Source organism: Carya illinoinensis, chromosome 4, assembly GCF_018687715.1.
Source record: "Carya illinoinensis cultivar Pawnee chromosome 4, C.illinoinensisPawnee_v1, whole genome shotgun sequence".
In the NCBI taxonomy this organism is placed as follows: Eukaryota; Viridiplantae; Streptophyta; class Magnoliopsida; order Fagales; family Juglandaceae; genus Carya; species Carya illinoinensis.
In genome coordinates, this window is record NC_056755.1 from 11,144,870 (window position 1) to 11,161,972 (window position 17,103).

Sequence of the window (17,103 nt, forward strand, 5' to 3'; positions counted from 1 at the left end):
ATGTTAAAACTCTTCCGTGTCTTGGGATTCCTACTTCAAATAGCTTCAAGATTGTCGAAACTGACGCCTCAGACGCAGGCTATGGCGGCATCCTGAAACAGATTGTTTCACCAGGTTCTTCTGAACAGATTGTTCGTTTCCATTCTGGAACCTGGAGTCATGCACAGCATAATTATAGTACTATTAAAAAAGAGATTTTGTCAGTAGTACTATGTATTTCTAAGTTTCAAAGTGATTTACTTAACCAGCATTTTCTTTTACGCATTGATTGCAAAACTGCTAAAACTGTTTTAGAACAAGATGTTAAAAACATTGCATCAAAACAGATTTTTGCATGATGGCAAGCTATTTTAAGTGTTTTTGATTTTGATATTGAATTTATCAAAGGTTCTGAAAATTCAATCCCTGATTTCCTTACCCGTGAATTCTTGCAGAAAACATGAGTAAGAAGAAGAAACCGGTTCCACCGATTACTTCTCCACCTCCCAGACCTGTTTTACCTATGTTGATGCCTCCGGCATCTGTTTCAACCTTGGCTTCCTCCCCACTGGAGATAGCCAACAGATTTACCAGTCTAGGACAAGTTCCTAGACCGATTCCACCCAGTTCATTTGCTTCCACTTTGGCCACTCCGCACGACGTTTATGCGTCAGCAAACCCTCTGGCCGTGGTAAGACCCAAGTTTCCTACTGCCAACAAGGCAGAATATTTCTTGAAAGCTTATTTCCAAAATCTGTTTTACATTGAGAAATCGGTAAAAACAGATCGCTTCCAAATTGCTTCTGATTATTTTCCAAGAGGTTTCCATTGGATCCCAGAAGACCCAAATAAAAACCTTGTTTATTATCTTGGAATCTTGGTTAACACCGGTTCCGTTTCTATTAAACCAATTTACTGTAAAGTTGATCCTTCCAAGATCATCTTTCACAACTGTTATCTTGTTTCAGTCATGACAGAGGAAGAATGGGAAACCCACCCTTCTACCTACAAGACACTTAAGGATTCTAACGCCCAGTATAATTATCACGATTATATTGAGGCTTGGTTAAAGTTTCCTTTATTTCAAGATCCACTTATGCAGCACTCTTGGTTCTTTAATTTCAACAAGAAGTGCAAACAGTCTTTTCCTTTGTGGTTTCAAAAATGGTGGCATTTCTTTGGCCCCATTAATGAGTTGTTTCCTGATAGTCTTCAACAAGCTATCAAACATTTTTCTATTTTTAATGCGTCAAAGATGAAAGGACGAGATCTCTTACTCCCGCCCTTGCTTCACTTTTGTGCCAGATACAAAATCCCTTGGATTTGTAAATGGCAGTACATTAAAAAAGACCATCTTCTGGTTCGACAATATTTTGTCAAGTGGTGGGATAAATTTCCTCACACTAACAATATTGTCTCAAGAATTTCAGCTGATTTTTCCCTTGTTGTTCCTAACCTCAAGGATAAACAACAGTTCCCTTCCCCCACCCCAACCCAAGCCTTGGTTACATATCCGGCCATTCCAGATTCAAGTGATCAAGCCTCTGCTTCAAAGAGTTCTTCATCCAAGCCGAAGAAGAAGTCATCTTCAGAAAAGAAGAATTCTCCTGCTCCATCCTCTTCTTCAAAACCAAAGAAGAAGGATTTGCTTTTACAGCTTGACCTGTTGAAGAAATCCATTGAAGGAACTTCCGACAGTGAGCAGTCAGATAAGGAGTCAAAAGCTTCGTCAGCAGACTCAACAGCCTCTGCTCTATACAGCAATGTTTTTGGCCATGATTCAGAACCCTACCCTCCTGATTTGGGTGCTGATTGAATCATGACTATTTGGCATCTTCTCGATCCCGGAGTCTCAACTTTTTGGGGGCGGAAAGATGGTATAATCATAGCAATCAGACAAAGCACATTGAAGACAGAAATGCTTTCGGTGCTTTAATCATTCCAGCTTACTTTCGGCATAACCAGACAGCACATTGAGACAAAAATGCTTTCGGTGCTTTGAGTGCAGAAAGAATATTTCACTTTCGGCGAAAGAAGACAAAGTTACTTTCGACGAGTGCCTGCTTTCTGAAAAGTGAATAGTAAAAAAGTCACTGTTCACTTTCACTGTTCATTCCGTAATTTATGGGTCTACTATTTGTAAAAGAGCTTCCTTCTTCTATAAAAGGGCTCTTCATTTCATTAGGAAAGCAGAACTTTCTAGCCGAACTAACCTTCAGCAAGAACTGCTTTCCCTACTTACTTGCAAGCTTCAATTCACCTTCCTTATCTTCTTTTCTTTATTTCAAGCTTGTGTAAGTTTTGGTTAAGTTTGTTTAAATATTTACTTTCAATTAATAATATTTGAAAGTTTTGGATCATTATTTCTTTTATTTTCATATCAAGCATTTCATGCATCGGAAGTCTAATTACGACTCCAAAAATATCTGTTCACGTTTAATTCTTGCCATTAATCTTTGAGCTTTGTTTCATTTTCTCTCTATCTTCACTTGCTTCCGTGTTTATATATATATATATATATAAACCGTTTAAACTTTAAAAAATATTTTTATAGCATTTAAAAAAAATTATGATATTATGTTAAATTACCTAGATTTGATCTCTTGAACACTATAACTGTTTCTCTTTCTCTCTCTACAATCCTCTCCTTTCCTCTCTGTAATTGGTGACTTTTGGTAAAGTTTAGACCAAGCTGGGTTTATGAACTGCAATCTCCAACGAGGTAAAGAACAGAATCCCAACAATTCTATCTCTTCTCTCATGCTTGTTTGTCTGTTCAGGAGATTAAATTAGTGGACTTTTCCAAGAGAAGACGAGGGCTTTTAAAGAAAGTTGAAGAACTTTCTGTTTTGTGTGATGCTGAAGTTGTGCTCATCATTTTCTCAGCTACTGTAAAGCTCTTCAATTTTTAAAATTTGGGTAATTAAAAAAAATTAAAAAAAAAAAAGAATTTGGTTATAGATATCGGGGTCGCAAAACCGAATCCAGGTTTATCTTACTTGCTTGGATGCACCCGGATTCTAAGTTTCAAATCGGACCCGAAAAAAATCCAGCCCGGTTCTACACCCTTGGTCACCTCAATTTATAAACTTATTTCTCATTATTATTGTTGCATATATAACATTTTTATGGCTAAAGGCCTGTTTAGATACTTTCTTTTTTCGTTTTTGAAATCAAACAAAATATACTTTCATTCATTCAGAACAAAATTATGCCGACACTTGCTTTTCAAGCAAGACAAGACTATTAATACAGGAAGGACCCTCTTCTACCCATACTCTCTCATTCTCACATTTTAAAAGCAAACTTTGCTAGCTAATGAGCTACTTTGTTCCCCTCTCTAGAAGGAAATTGAACCTTCCATGATGGTTTGTTACTAGGGATTTTTTTGATATCTTCATCAACTTGACTATACCATGAGGAGTTCACTGTTGTACTATTAACTTCCTTGACTACAAAAAGAACATCTCCTTCAAATACTACCAATCTCCATACAAAGAGTTAAGCCTCTCCATAAAGCATAAATTTCAACATTTACTGGCATATTGAAATGTGACTGGGGTCACCATCTCTTATTACTAACCCTGCATATTGGCATATGCACTTTTCACACTAAACATGCCATTTTTTCTCATCCCCCAAATAAGCTTGCCTTCGGAGCCTAACTTGCTTAGTGGTAGCCCACATATAGTTTTGGCTTCCTCTTCATTAAGCACTTGGTAGATTAGTTCTTCATTCTAGCTCTTGTCATGGTGATTGATCAGCTCACTAACAATTGCTTTCTAATGTAGACTCTCCACTTGTGAATGCACTTAAAAAGTATTCTGAATGAGTAGCCATTTGTCTCTCCATATTCTTATTTTCCTTCCATTTCCAACTCTCTATCTCATTCTAGCATTGATTAGAGGAATTGCGCCCCAGATGCTTCTCCAGAGGTAAGAAGGACCTCTCCCCTCTAAGATGTCCCCCTCCTTTATAGTATTTCTCCTATAGAATTTTTGCAATCAAAGAATAAGGGTTAATTAAAAGTCTCCATACCTGTTTTGATAGCATTGCTTGGTTAAAACATGCAATGTCTTGAAAGTCCAATCCTCCTGTACTCTTTGATTCCCCCCACTCTCTCCCACCTCTTCCATTGTATCTTCTTCTCATGAGTCGTATTATTTCACCAAAACTTTGCTAGTAAAGATAAAATTTCTGTACATGGCCTTTTTGGAAGTTTGAAAACACTCATGACATAGGTAGGTATGGCTGGAAGAATAACCTTGATAAGCACTTCTTTCCCTGTTTGAGACAAAAAAAGTATTCTTTCAATTTTGAATTTTGTTCAATATTCTTTCCTTTACCCCCCCTAAAAGAATTGTATATGGATCTGCCCACCATCGTGGGAAGACCTAAGTACTTTTCAAAGTCTCCACTTGCCCTTGCCCTGACCTCCTTATAATCAATTCTTTGGTCTAATTGTTGGTATTTCCACCAAAAACTATTGAAATTTTCTGCAAGTTCAGTTTCGATATTTAGAATATCTCATTTCACCTTATATTACTTCTTCTTTATTCATCTTTTAACGCTTCTCATCTAATTGCATTTTCCGTTTTGTTCTATTTCTATCCTTTATTATCAATTTATTTCTCATTTTTTTGCATTACTTTCATCATAAAACATTTTGTCTCTATTCAATTCTACGTATTTCACCAAGATTAGTATTAGAAGAGGATCATAATTAGGCCATTTTCAGGTAATGATATGAGATATAAAATTCTTAAAATATCTACAATTTTCATCCCAAACATCATTCAAATACAAAATAATTTTCAATCTCAAAATTTCAATTTTTTCATCTAATCATTATCTAAGTATTATAACAATTACAAACTTCAAAACAAAACACAAAAATCAATACAACTTTTTTAAACCTAAAAAAAAATCATATTAAAAAATTATATTCAAATAATATTTTAACTTTATAATATTTTTATTCAACTTTTTATTTCTCATTTCTCAAAATCAAATAAAATATCTTAGTTTAAATCATTTCAATACTATTTATAGATCATTTCAATACCATTCACATAATTCTATACTCCAAATATTTAAACGAGTTCATTATATGTTGTTTGGAATATTGGATAGTGAGATGGGATGAGATGATTTTAGATGAAAGTTAAAAGTTGAATAAAATATTATTAGAATATTATTTTTTAATATTATTCTTATTTTGATATTTGAAAAAGTTGAATTGTCTATTATATTTGGTGTGGAAATTTAAAAAAAGTGCAATGATAAGATAGATGGGATGAGATATGTTGAAAGTGTTTCTTAATCTAAATGACCTCTTAAAAAATTTTATATAGTTAAAATGATATACAAATTTAAAAATTAAGAAGTAAAATTTCCTATATGGTGCTATATCTGTGTATGAAAAAAAAGAGAAAAGACAAGGTAAAAGGACATGGCAGTGAAAGAGAGAAAAGCTGAATTCAAAAACCAGTAAATATTTTTTTATGATAGGAAATAGACTTCATTTTATTCATAAAAACCGAAGTTACATATGTGACTGATAAATATAGAGAAATATCCAGATTATAAGCCAAACTCCTCATCTGTAAGAGGCTTCTATGCATACAAATTTATTTGTGACGAGCATTGTCTTAAGCTCTATAAAATCTCTACTAACAAAACTTTCTGAGATATGAAATTCTGTAAAAATAAATATGTCCACCTCAATTTGTCTGAGATAACAACTATCCCCCAACCTCCAAAGGAGTGGAGTGTTCTCTTGCTATGGACAAAAGTCTAATAGTCATTTTATTTTTTATTTTACCTAACACAAACAACTAAACAAAAAATAAAATTATAGAAAACTCAAATTCATAGGAAAATAAAAAATACACTACACACGGAGGCGGTAGTGGCACTGAAGGACATGTGCCACTCTAGGAGAGTGCCAGACCGTCGATCCTGAATGTGCCAAAGTCATTGGACCCATAAACATTGTGTGTGGTGGCAGAAGAAGCCTCCTGTATGGTGCTGTATGGATCTACGTGTGCGCTTTGACTCATGCTGCTCCTTCAATGAAACATTAGGCAGTATAAAAGATTGGCAGTTGAGGAAGCTTGCGGTGGGGCATGGTGGCGCTTGACCTCTGAAAAATATCAAAATGTGAATTCTCCATTCTTTGACAGGAAAGAAACATAAAAAAATAAATAAAAAACAATGAACAGAAAAATAAAGACTGAAACTGAAAAATAAATAGCAGTTAGGAGGAGGGAGGGAGGAATTTTTTAAAAATGAATTATTTTTTAAAAATGATTTTTTAAACATTCTAATATCTTAAGAAAAAAAATATAAATTTATTTATAACTACTTCTTTAACTATTAAAAAAATAAAAAAATATATGATTTTTTTCTTCTAAGCAAAAATATATGAATTTACACATTGAATATTGATACCATCATTTTCCGTGATGTTTCACACAACATCGTTACGTCACCGTTGCAGGAATTTTTTTCTTCGCTCTCCTCGTGTCATCAGAAACTTCAGCGCTGCTCAATTTCCTCTCCCACCGAGGCACATATGCGAAGGGACAGAAAGAGTTAAGGAGTAGGGTTTTTCTCTGTGAATTTCATGGTTTTAGACTCGTTTCCCTAAAATTTTTCAAACAGCTTATTCTCTCTCTACCCCGCAATTCAATGGCGGATCGCTCGGAGTCTTCGCCTCTCGTGCCTCCGACGCCGATCGCCGAACCCAGCGAGATCGACCTCGAGGCCGGCCCCGGAGAACAAATTCAATGCAGGATTTGCCTTGAAACCGACGGTAATTTCTCCGGTTGACTTTCTTAAATTTCCATTTTTGGTTTCGACAAGTCGCTTCTTTTTTTTTTTTTTTTGTCGAAATTATCTTCAACATTTTGGGTTCGAGGCGAATTGTTATTATAAATTTGAATTTTTTTTCTTTTTTCTATAGAGTCGGTTTTCGAGATTATTATGGTAAGTTCCAAGTAAGTTTATTTATTTTTTTCCTTGTTTTGCGAGAGTTTCTATCATTTACATGAATTGTCGGAAAAATGGTCATTATGATATGACTCTTTTGCAAATTCGTGCTCAGTGGAATCACTTTTTCTGTCTTTAAGCCGAGGAAACAATTTGCATATGTTGTTGCTGCTTTGGGCTTCTTAATTGTATAAAAAAAATGTTGCTCTGGGCTTCTGAAAATGTATTTTAAGTGAACTAATAAGGCAAATAATTGCATCCACCTTTGCAAAGACGTGGGCTTAATATGGAATCACAGAAAATTATCATGTACTCCTGGAGTAATTCATGAATAACCTGATACTCCATTCTTATCACAAAACGTCATGCCTCTAAAATTGTTTATGTAAGGCACCTTTATTTAATAATAAGATAGGAGTAACTTGTGTCCGTACTTAATACTTACTTGTTACATTGCGTGCTCTTAACTTCTCAACAATAAAACAATAGATCATCTAAAACCAGTAACATCTAAGGTAGGGTCAGTTTTATATGAACTTCTCAAGGAAGAGCTGGGCCAATTTCGCTGTTTTTATGTCGATAGTGCAGAGTTTTTTTAGAATTGTGTTGTGATTTTTTGCTTAGGTTCTGGACAATTATTTTTCCCTTTTCCTTGACTGCTATATGGGTGTCTTTTAGAGATGAGTGGGACAATTTAGGCTCATCATCTTGTGATCCTCTCTCTCTCTCTCTCTCTCTCTCTCTCTCTCTCTTCACTCAGGTAGGGATTTTATAGCTCCTTGCAAGTGCAAAGGTACATCAAAGTATGTACACCGGGAATGTTTGGATCATTGGCGAGCTGTAAGGGTATGGCTGTAATCTCCATGTGCCTTTTAAAATTTAATAGATCATATCATTCAATTGTCATATTAGGGTTTCCTATGCCAGTTATGTATATGATCATAGCTCATATGGTTAGATCAGGTTATGTGAGTGTAACACCCCCTCCCGTAGGCTAGAGATGTCACACATTTTCATAAATAATACTAGGCAAGATATCTCGTAATTTAATAAAATAAATATCTAATTCATAAAAATAATTATTAAACAAAACATGTTTTGAGAAATATGATCGAAGTTTGAATTGAAAAATATCTTTCATAAATTAATTAAAAAGCCTAGAATTAAATCAAAATGCTCCATCTAACCTGTCTACTCGTACTCATCATCTTCACCGGGGTGGTTAAAAACATAAAACAAACTAAAATGAGTCGAAGACTGAGTAAGAAACCAATTATAGCGTAAACATACTTACCATAAGGTTTTTCATAAAATATTTAATGTTGAGAATTAAAATCACGATTGTTCATAAATATGCTGGTGATATGCATGACTTGGAAATATTTTTGTATAATGATTGATCTGAATTATTTGACTTATTTGGACTAATTGACTTGTCTCACTGGCCAACATACTTAACCCTGTGTGCAAGACTGTGCACCGGTCCCACATCCTGTGACCACAAGGGGAACTGCTGATCTGATATGATAAAATACTATGGTGGACCACACTTGAGTTCGTGGCTTGCACATCCACCCTGTCTACAGTACCATGTATCTAAATGGCTATCTAATTAATATGATCTTTATCTTATACCCGATCTTATAAAAGGTTACGTGTCTTATGCAACGTGAGATGCATAATACATATATAACTAATATGTGGAGTGAAACATGATCATGCATTACGATGAATGACGTGATTGTAGATATCATGACATGCGTAGTACATAAATATTGACTTCTAAAGAACTGGCTTTAATAATAATATATATAATTAGCTAACGCATGCCACTCCTAATTTCAAGATCAAGCTACTTACCTCATTGCGTTTCTTCCTGAATTTTACTTCGTAGCTCGTTACTTATACGAAGTACTAAATATCACTAAATTTGTAAGAAAATGTGCCATAATATTCTATTTAAGTAAATAAATACTATGGAAAATACTTTAATAATTATTCTATTATATACTAGTATCATATAATTTTTCTTAACATATCTTCATTTTCGATTTATAATTATAATAGCATAAATGTTAAAATCTATTGAAATAAACAGTGAAAATTCATTTCATAAAATAGATTTAATCGAACTTAAAGTGTTCAAATAAACAGTAAACATGTATACTGATATTCCTTAGGCATTACTATTAATCTGCCATTTTTAATCTGTCTGCATCTTATGTTAACTTCTGCAGGAAGGGTTTGCTTTTGCTCATTGCACAACCTGCAAGGCCCCTTATCATTTGAGAGTTCATGTTGCTGCTGATAGGAAATGGCGAACCTTGAAATTTCGATTCTTTGTGACTAGAGATATTATATTTATATTTCTGGCTGTTCAGCTTGTAGGTCATCTGTTCTCCACATCCAGTCATGTTCTTTTAATTTTTTATTTAATAGAGAGAACATTGATATTAAATGTTTATTTTATGCAGGTGATTGCTTCACTCGCGTATTTGGTGTATTTGATAGATGGCTACCAGCAGTTCTGGCTTCGTCTTGCATGGGGTTTTGATAGTGAGCTTAGTTTCTATTACATTTGCGGTAAAAACTGAATAACCTAAGTAGCAGTTCTCAAAATGCGTATACAAGTATGCTTGTTGTAAACAGTGTTGGTCAACTTTTTTTCCTTGTAAAATCATTGGTGTGATTCTCATCTTGTGTCACTTATTAGTATGCATAGAGTATTTTGGTCATGCAACTTTGTGTGGTCATATACTTATATTTATGCTTTTCAAGCAACATATACCAGGTCATGTGCCCCTGGAACATATTGGGATGATTTTCAAGCACAGTATCAAGGTTACAGAGTTATAAATGTAGTTATTAGTTTTGCAAAAAATAAAGGATGCTAGATTCTATGACATTCAAGGATGACAGTTATGATACTCAAACTTCCTTTTTCTGTTAAGACAAAAAATGATGGTGGTGGCAGAGTGGAGGTGCAGGAATTGAAATTTATTGGTAGTTAATGACTCATAAATTTCCTTACAATTATAATCTTTGGTCATATTTTGGCTTAGGAGATGGAATCCGATAAGTTAATTAAAATTTTAGTTTTCGATGGTTCGAGACACTAATGCAAGGCTATATGTACTGGCATTCACTTTACCTTTTGCATCAATATATCAATGCCATTTTTGTGTTGGTAATTCATGCATGATATTGGTGAGTACAGGGGCTCTATTGTTTTTTGCACTGCTTGGGCTGTCTGGATGCTTTATTACTTGCTATGATCGAAGAGTTCGCAATGATTTGGCTCAGCCTTGTCGAGAATTATGTCTTTGTTGCTGTCAACCAGGGTATGATTCTGATGCTTATATTGACAAATCATTGGTATAATTAATGCAGATGATTTGTCTTATTGTTTGGTTGCTGCTGTATCATTGTCACTATTACAACGTTGATCCCTTGTAGGTTTTTTTTTTTTGTGTCTTCAACTCTTCCTCTGTCTAATGTGTAAGAGTGATGGGGAGCAAGTTGAGTGCGAGATTGATTATATTGCTTTATGGGAATCATGAGATGCTTACAAGCTAGTGAAAACATGTATCCTGTCATGTGCGCCAACACACACGAGCAAAATGGTTGTCCTTTTTCAATTGTGACATATTCCATGCAGAAAGTGAAATTTTACTGTTAGTAATGCTTATCTATTTTTGTTGCTGTGGACATGGATTCCATTCTTGCTGCTCATATATAGGCAGCTCTACTATGATGATCCTTGGCATACATGCAATTGCTTGAATGCATTCTTACTTTTATTTCAAAAGATTGGGTATTTACAATCATTTCTCATTATCCCCATTGTTGACTTGTCATTTGTTGCAAAAGGCTGCCATTTGTGTTGACACCTTCAATCTGCCTTTGTGCTGCCTCTTGGATTATAATAATCAGACAATGGTTATAAGGTGTTCCGATGAATTTTTGTTTTGGAGTTATTTTAGATTTTACTGTATGAAAATATTAAATACTATTATCTGAGGTGATTATCTATGTAAAACTGAAAAATTTGAATGCTGTTGAATGAGATGATTCAAATTTTCTTTCTGCCGTTGCAGTGTGTGCGCAGATTGTCACCTACCTGGTACTCTCTGTATGTGGACTGACTGTACTACTTGTTTTGAAAGTTGTGCTGGTATGGCAAGTGAATGCGGTTGCTTAGGAGGTGCTGGTGAAGCTGGGTTGCCATTGCTATTTATTATGGCTTTGATTGTTCTGGGACTTTTTACTGTGATTGGGATATTCTACAGTGTGTTGGTGGCCACAATGGTGGGGCAAAGAATTTGGCAGCGTCATTATCACATACTTGCGAAAAGGATGCTTACAAAGGTAAGTGGAATTGACCTGTCCTATTTCTCCCTTTCTTTTTATACAATGATAGACTATAAATAACAGTCGGGAGTGGTTAACATATCTGATATCTCTAGACCTGGCGGCATAAATATTTATTTTGTGAGATTGTCTTTCTTCAGTGAGTTTGGAGGGGGCGGGGTATATCGGTTTTCTAGGTTTTCATGGAAACGTGCTAGTGTTTTCAGCCTTCAGGCATTCAGTCTGAGTGATGCTGGAAATATTCTTTTTGATGAGAATTTATGATGATGATGCTGGCTCGTGGAGAATGAATATTGAAAATTTACTTACAAAAAAAAAAAAAAAATGAAAAAAAGAATGTATATTGAAAATTGTAGCCTTCCAAAGTACTTTTCTGCAGATAGCTGTGCAACTTTTATGCTCATTTTTTTCTACTATCTTCGTCCTCAAATATCGTAAGGCCACTCGGTCCTGGTTGTGAATCTGGTTTAATTTCTTTTACTAGGAATATGTGGTTGAGGATGTAGATGGTGAGATGACAGGATCTGATTGGTCGCCTCCACCTCTCCCGCCAGAGCATGTTCAGCAGCTGAAAACACTTGGTCTCTTATGAAATCAAAGGTTGTATTTCCTGTTAACAAGAATAAGGCAATGTTGAGATGGACTGGCCCTCTATTATGGTCAGTCAGTCCTTACCAGGACTTTCCAAAGTCTAAAACAGTTGTATTGACAAAATCTTAAAGGCACTCACCCTTCATCCGGTCATATGTAAGAGTTTGAATGATAATTTGTGAAGAAGTTTCAGAAATTATTACTATTAATATCACCTACCCTTCAGTAAGTGTAAGAACAGGTTTACATATACCTTGAAGAACTAACAATTGGCATATTGATGATACTTTCATGCAATGTTCTTGTGATAGGAATTGTTGTGTTTGTGAAGCTTTTCGTTATATTTTGAAACTTCTGTAATAATCTTAATGAACAACTGGCATTTATGAACCAATCTTTTGTGCACTTGTTCTTAGTTAGATACTTTGTGTTTTCTGGAAGAGAGGCTAACTTTCCACATAATTGAGAAATCCACGAAAAATGTAGTCAATATTAGTGAAAGTTGGAGAGTGAGTTTAAGATGAGATGAATTGAAATTAAAGTTGAATAAAATATTATTATAATATTAATTTTTAATATTATTATAATATTAATTTTTAATATTATTATTGTTTTGGAATTTGAAAAAGTTGAATTATTTATTATATTTTGTATGAAAAGTTTAGAAAATTATAATGATTAGATGAGTTTTGGAGACTTTTGTATTCAAACCGAGCTTAATCTTTTGAAAAAAAAGTAGAATCTACAAAAGAAAAAACATCTCTGGTGGGGTTTGTCCCGGGCATGCAGCTTGGTGCTTGTATCGAGCTGATGTAATCCAAGTACTAGGGATAAGATGGTAGCCCCTGGCCTTATATTCTCGGCCTTTTGAAGGAATCAAGCCAATGCGTAACCGTAGCTGAAATGGGACTACCACCAATCTGCTTGACAACCCATGTGGATTAATAGACAGATAAATAATGGATCAAGACAGGCCATGTGGATACCATGTGCTATAATATTTCAATCTTCTGAAAAAAACATTTCCATTTTCATCGGCTAGCTTGTTGGTTAGATTATCAGTACGCACGTATTACCTTTAATTTAACAGTAAATTAGGACAGAATTATCTTCAAAATGGGTATCCATTCTATTGAAATTGTTATAAGTTCCACAAGGAATGCATGAAACAATAATAGACTGTAAATTATAACAATGAAAAAACGTCCGAAAACACTGAGGCCCCGTTTGGTTACACATATGAGATGAGATAAGATGAAATATTTTAAATAGAAATAAATAAAATATTTTTATAATATAATTTTTGAATATTAATTTTGTATTGGGATTTAAAAAAGTTAGATTGTTTATTATATTTTGTATTGAGATTTAAAAAAGTTGTAATGATGAATTGAGATGAAATGAGACGAGATTTTTTATTTTGGTTAACCAAACAAGACCTAAACTTTGCATATAAGAGCACTCACAATGGGTTTTGTAAAGCCCATTGTTATATAAAATTTAAAAGAATGTTGTCTAAAAAGTGCATCCAACGGATGCTGTATTTTATTTCTATTTTACATTTCTGTACAGTATTGCTGCTAGATGTAGAAGCAACTGTACACAAATGTAAATATATTTTTATTTGTTTTCTATCTCTTTTTGTACTTTTTCTCCTAAATTAATTTCTCTCATTGTACTTTTTCTCCCATAAAATATTAAGAGGTATAATATTAAAATGATATGAAGAAAAAATAGATAAAATGATATATGATATATATTGTAAAAGTCAATATGTAAAATAAAAAAAAATGAAATTTAATGATGTATTTTAAAAGATAGAATAAAAAATCTATTGAGAGTTATAAGGGTTCCTATCTTTAATACCTCTTCCTTTAAAGCTTCCTTTGCCATCCGTGTAAACTTCATTTGCTTCCCTTTCTGATGTTGGCAAATGAATGATAATTGTTTACAGCAGCTCTCTAGTCCCTGCTAGATTCCGATGCAATGTTTTAAAATTGTATTTAATATTACTCTTTTAAATCGATAGACGTCTTATCATGTCACACGAGCATAGAGAAATATATATTTTCTCCAAGCAAAATTCATATTTTTGGTATTTTATTTTGGCTCTTGCAAATGATACAAGGTAAGAGAGAATCTAATATGCAAAATAAATACTACGACTGTCTCGTTTGTTTTCAGAGATGAGATAAGATAAATTGAGATTAAAGTTGAAAGTTAAATAAAATATTGTTAGAATATATTTTTTTAATATTATTTTTATATTGAGATTTAAAAAAATTGAATTATTTATTTTATTTTATATAAAAATTTAAAAAAATTATAATAATTAAGATAAAATGAGATAAAAGTGAACTTGAGTTAAAATCAATCTAAATAAAGGAAATTTATAAATACAATTTTTTGCACTAACTTCTTAACTATAATATTTTTATTTAAATAATTATAGAAATATTATCTTCTGTCAGTGGTTATAAAAAATAAAAAAAAAAGGTTGCGTGTCATCAATAAAATGAATACAACGTTACGCTTTGCAAACCGCGGTTTCGCTTTCGACGGGCGGTCCACGTCACCGACCACACCAGTAAATAATAAATAATAAAAACAACAGCCGCCCTGGAGCTGTACAACCTTATCCAAAAGGCCTTTGCTACATATAGTCAAGAAATGCAGTCGGCGTGCAGTCGGCTGTACGGAATGAATAAAAAAAAATTATAAAAAAATTATTTTATATTCAGGGGAAATTATAAAAAGTTATAAAAATAATTTTTTTTTTTATATAGGTTCCGTATTAATTTTTTTTTTACAATCGACTGCACGCCGACTGCATTTCCCGACTGCACAAATCATTTCTGTATCCAAAAACTGTCACGCTTCCACTTCCTGCTCTCGTGTCTCGTCCTTTAAATTCCTCTCCTCCTTGATCTCTCTCTCTCCATCAAGTTTTCAAAAAGCAGAGTACACTCGAAGAAAGTCTAAGCATCCTAAGACGTCGGGTTTTCTACTCAAAAGCTTCTCGAAATCACAGAGAGAGAGAGAGAGAGAGAGAGAGAGAGAGAGAGAGATGGCAGATATTGCTATTTTGGTTGTGGAGGAGTATGAGAGGAGGGTCAGGGATGCAGGAAAGGTTGCTGGTGGTGGTGAAGCAGGGTTTGGGATTGACGTGGTTTCTTCTGCTTCAGCCCTGGCTCAGAGGCTCCTGGTGAAGATTGGATCCGAGAAAATGGAGCTAATCAAGTACTGGGTTCGGGAGCCTAGAAGCCAGATTAGTATGGCTGCTACTACTGGTTTCTTCTCTGCTTAAGTTTTTTATTTTTGAAGTCTTTCCTCAAAGAGCTCATGTACATGATTTCCAATTTCTTGTTTCCCTACATGTGTTTGTAGATCGATTGTTGTCATAGAATTTAAGTCCAACAATGGTTTGTTGGAACCAGCATTTCTTATCGTGGAAAGTTGTCTGAAAAATATATAAGAGTTAAAAATATTCCAGAAATCTGATTGGAATCAGCATTTCTTATCTCATCTTTGAAAGTTTATAACAATAAAGTTTAAATTCCAATCTGTTTCATGAGTGATATAGTTTTGTGCAGAAGATGTATTTGAGTCTGTCTAGAACCGACGAAAACGCCTTTGGATGAAGGTTATGATGACAACGTGCAGATCGAAATAAACTTTGCAATCCTGTTGCACAAGGAAACGATTGTAACATTCGAAGAACATATTCTGGCCCTTATTCCCCGTTCTTTCTTTGTAGGTTGCTTCTCATTTCTGACAAAAATGAAAACAATTTTGATTGTTTTTAGGACACCATTTTGGATATATTCACAGAGCGGAGGATAGGGTGAAGAATATTGTCTGACTTGGTTCGTTTCCTGAAAGAACAAGTTCCATGCTCAGGTTTACGGTTCACCAAGTATCTATTCTTTATTGAGAATTTTTGTAGCCACAAAACATCTTACAAAAGTAAATCAAATCACGAAATCACGGCTGACTAACGTGGCTTGATTATCATTAGAAGTTATATTAATTTATAAATTTATTTTTATAGAATCTATTTGTGTTTGTAATTAGGGGTGTTAGCCAATTGGTTCGGATCCAAAAAACCAACTGAATCGGATTAAACTCTTATATATATTTTAAAATATTTTTTAATAATTTAATATATATTTTTATATAATAGTTATATAATCTATATTAATAATATACTTAATTTTAATTTATTAATTTAAATAATTTTTTTTTATTAATTTATCTGAAAAAATAAAAAATAAATAAAAATAATAATTAGACTAAACTAAACGGACGAACTAGACCGATAGTGGACTGGACTGAACTAAACGGACTAAACGGACTAACTGAATATTCGATTCGAGAAAAATGATGAGTCCATCACCCTTGAACCGATTTCACCTCTATTTCTAATACTTTTATATTTTATAAAATGGATCTCTCTTTTTCTCTTTTGTTAACAATTTGGAACTTTTCTTGACCTCGCATAGTTCATTTGTCAAGTGTTTGATTAAATTGATGATTATATATACATATTGTGTATATATACATACATACATATATATATGTATGAATGTATGTATGCATTTATCTCCAAAAAATTAAGTGTCGTTTGGTTATATAAACTATTTCATCTTTTCTTTTTAATTATCATAATTTTTTAAATTCTCACATAAAAATAAATCACATATTAACGTGTCTTGATAATATATGTGATTTGATGTGATATATCAGATTATAAAATTATTTTTATTATAAAAAAATTTAACTTATCGTATCAAATCATATTTATTTGTGAAGTTACTTTTATGGAATGATTGTAATACTTCTATTTTTTATAAAATGGGTTTCTTTTTTTTTTTTCTTTTTTTTTTTCTTTTTTTAACAAAGTGGAACTTTTCTTGACTTAGCATAGTTCATTTTTCATGTGTTTGATTAAATTGATGACTATATATACATATTGTGTATATATATATGTATGCATTTATTTCCAAGATATTAGGTCTTGTTTGGTAACACAAACTCTCTCATCTAATTTTCTTTAATTATTACAACTGTTTCAAATTCTCACATAAAATATAATAAATAATTTAACTTTTTCAAATACCAAAACAAAAATAATATTATAATAATATTTTATTTAATGTTCAACTATCT

General features: G+C 33.2%; 1 protein-coding gene across 2 annotated transcripts; it reads left to right on the top strand.

Moving 5' to 3' along the window:
- The first annotated feature begins 6,429 nt into the window (after positions 1-6,429).
- On the top strand, positions 6,430-12,231 carry LOC122307740. Of its 2 annotated transcripts, none has more exons than XM_043120813.1 (7): positions 6,430-6,796; positions 7,733-7,818; positions 9,210-9,356; positions 9,447-9,555; positions 10,190-10,313; positions 11,139-11,340; positions 11,828-12,231. In XM_043120813.1, exons 1-7 carry the CDS (start codon positions 6,673-6,675, stop codon positions 11,933-11,935), a joined length of 900 nt encoding a protein of 299 aa, XP_042976747.1. In that variant the 5' UTR covers positions 6,430-6,672; the 3' UTR covers positions 11,936-12,231. The 2 variants fall into 2 exon arrangements, with proteins under 2 accessions (XP_042976747.1, XP_042976746.1); XM_043120812.1 differs by having other exon boundaries at positions 6,431-6,796; positions 11,070-11,340.
- Positions 12,232-17,103: the final 4,872 nt, after the last annotated feature.

Bases quoted from the DNA above. Each gene is read 5' to 3' on its own strand.
- LOC122307740 (XM_043120812.1), top strand. From the start codon at position 6,673: ATGGCGGATCGCTCGGAGTCTTCGCCTCTCGTGCCTCCGACGCCGATC. The intron at 6,797-7,732 runs GTAATTTCTCCG...CTCTTCACTCAG, and splicing joins GATTTGCCTTGAAACCGACG to GTAGGGATTTTATAGCTCCT. The intron at 9,357-9,446 runs GTAGGTCATCTG...TATTTTATGCAG, and splicing joins TATTTCTGGCTGTTCAGCTT to GTGATTGCTTCACTCGCGTA.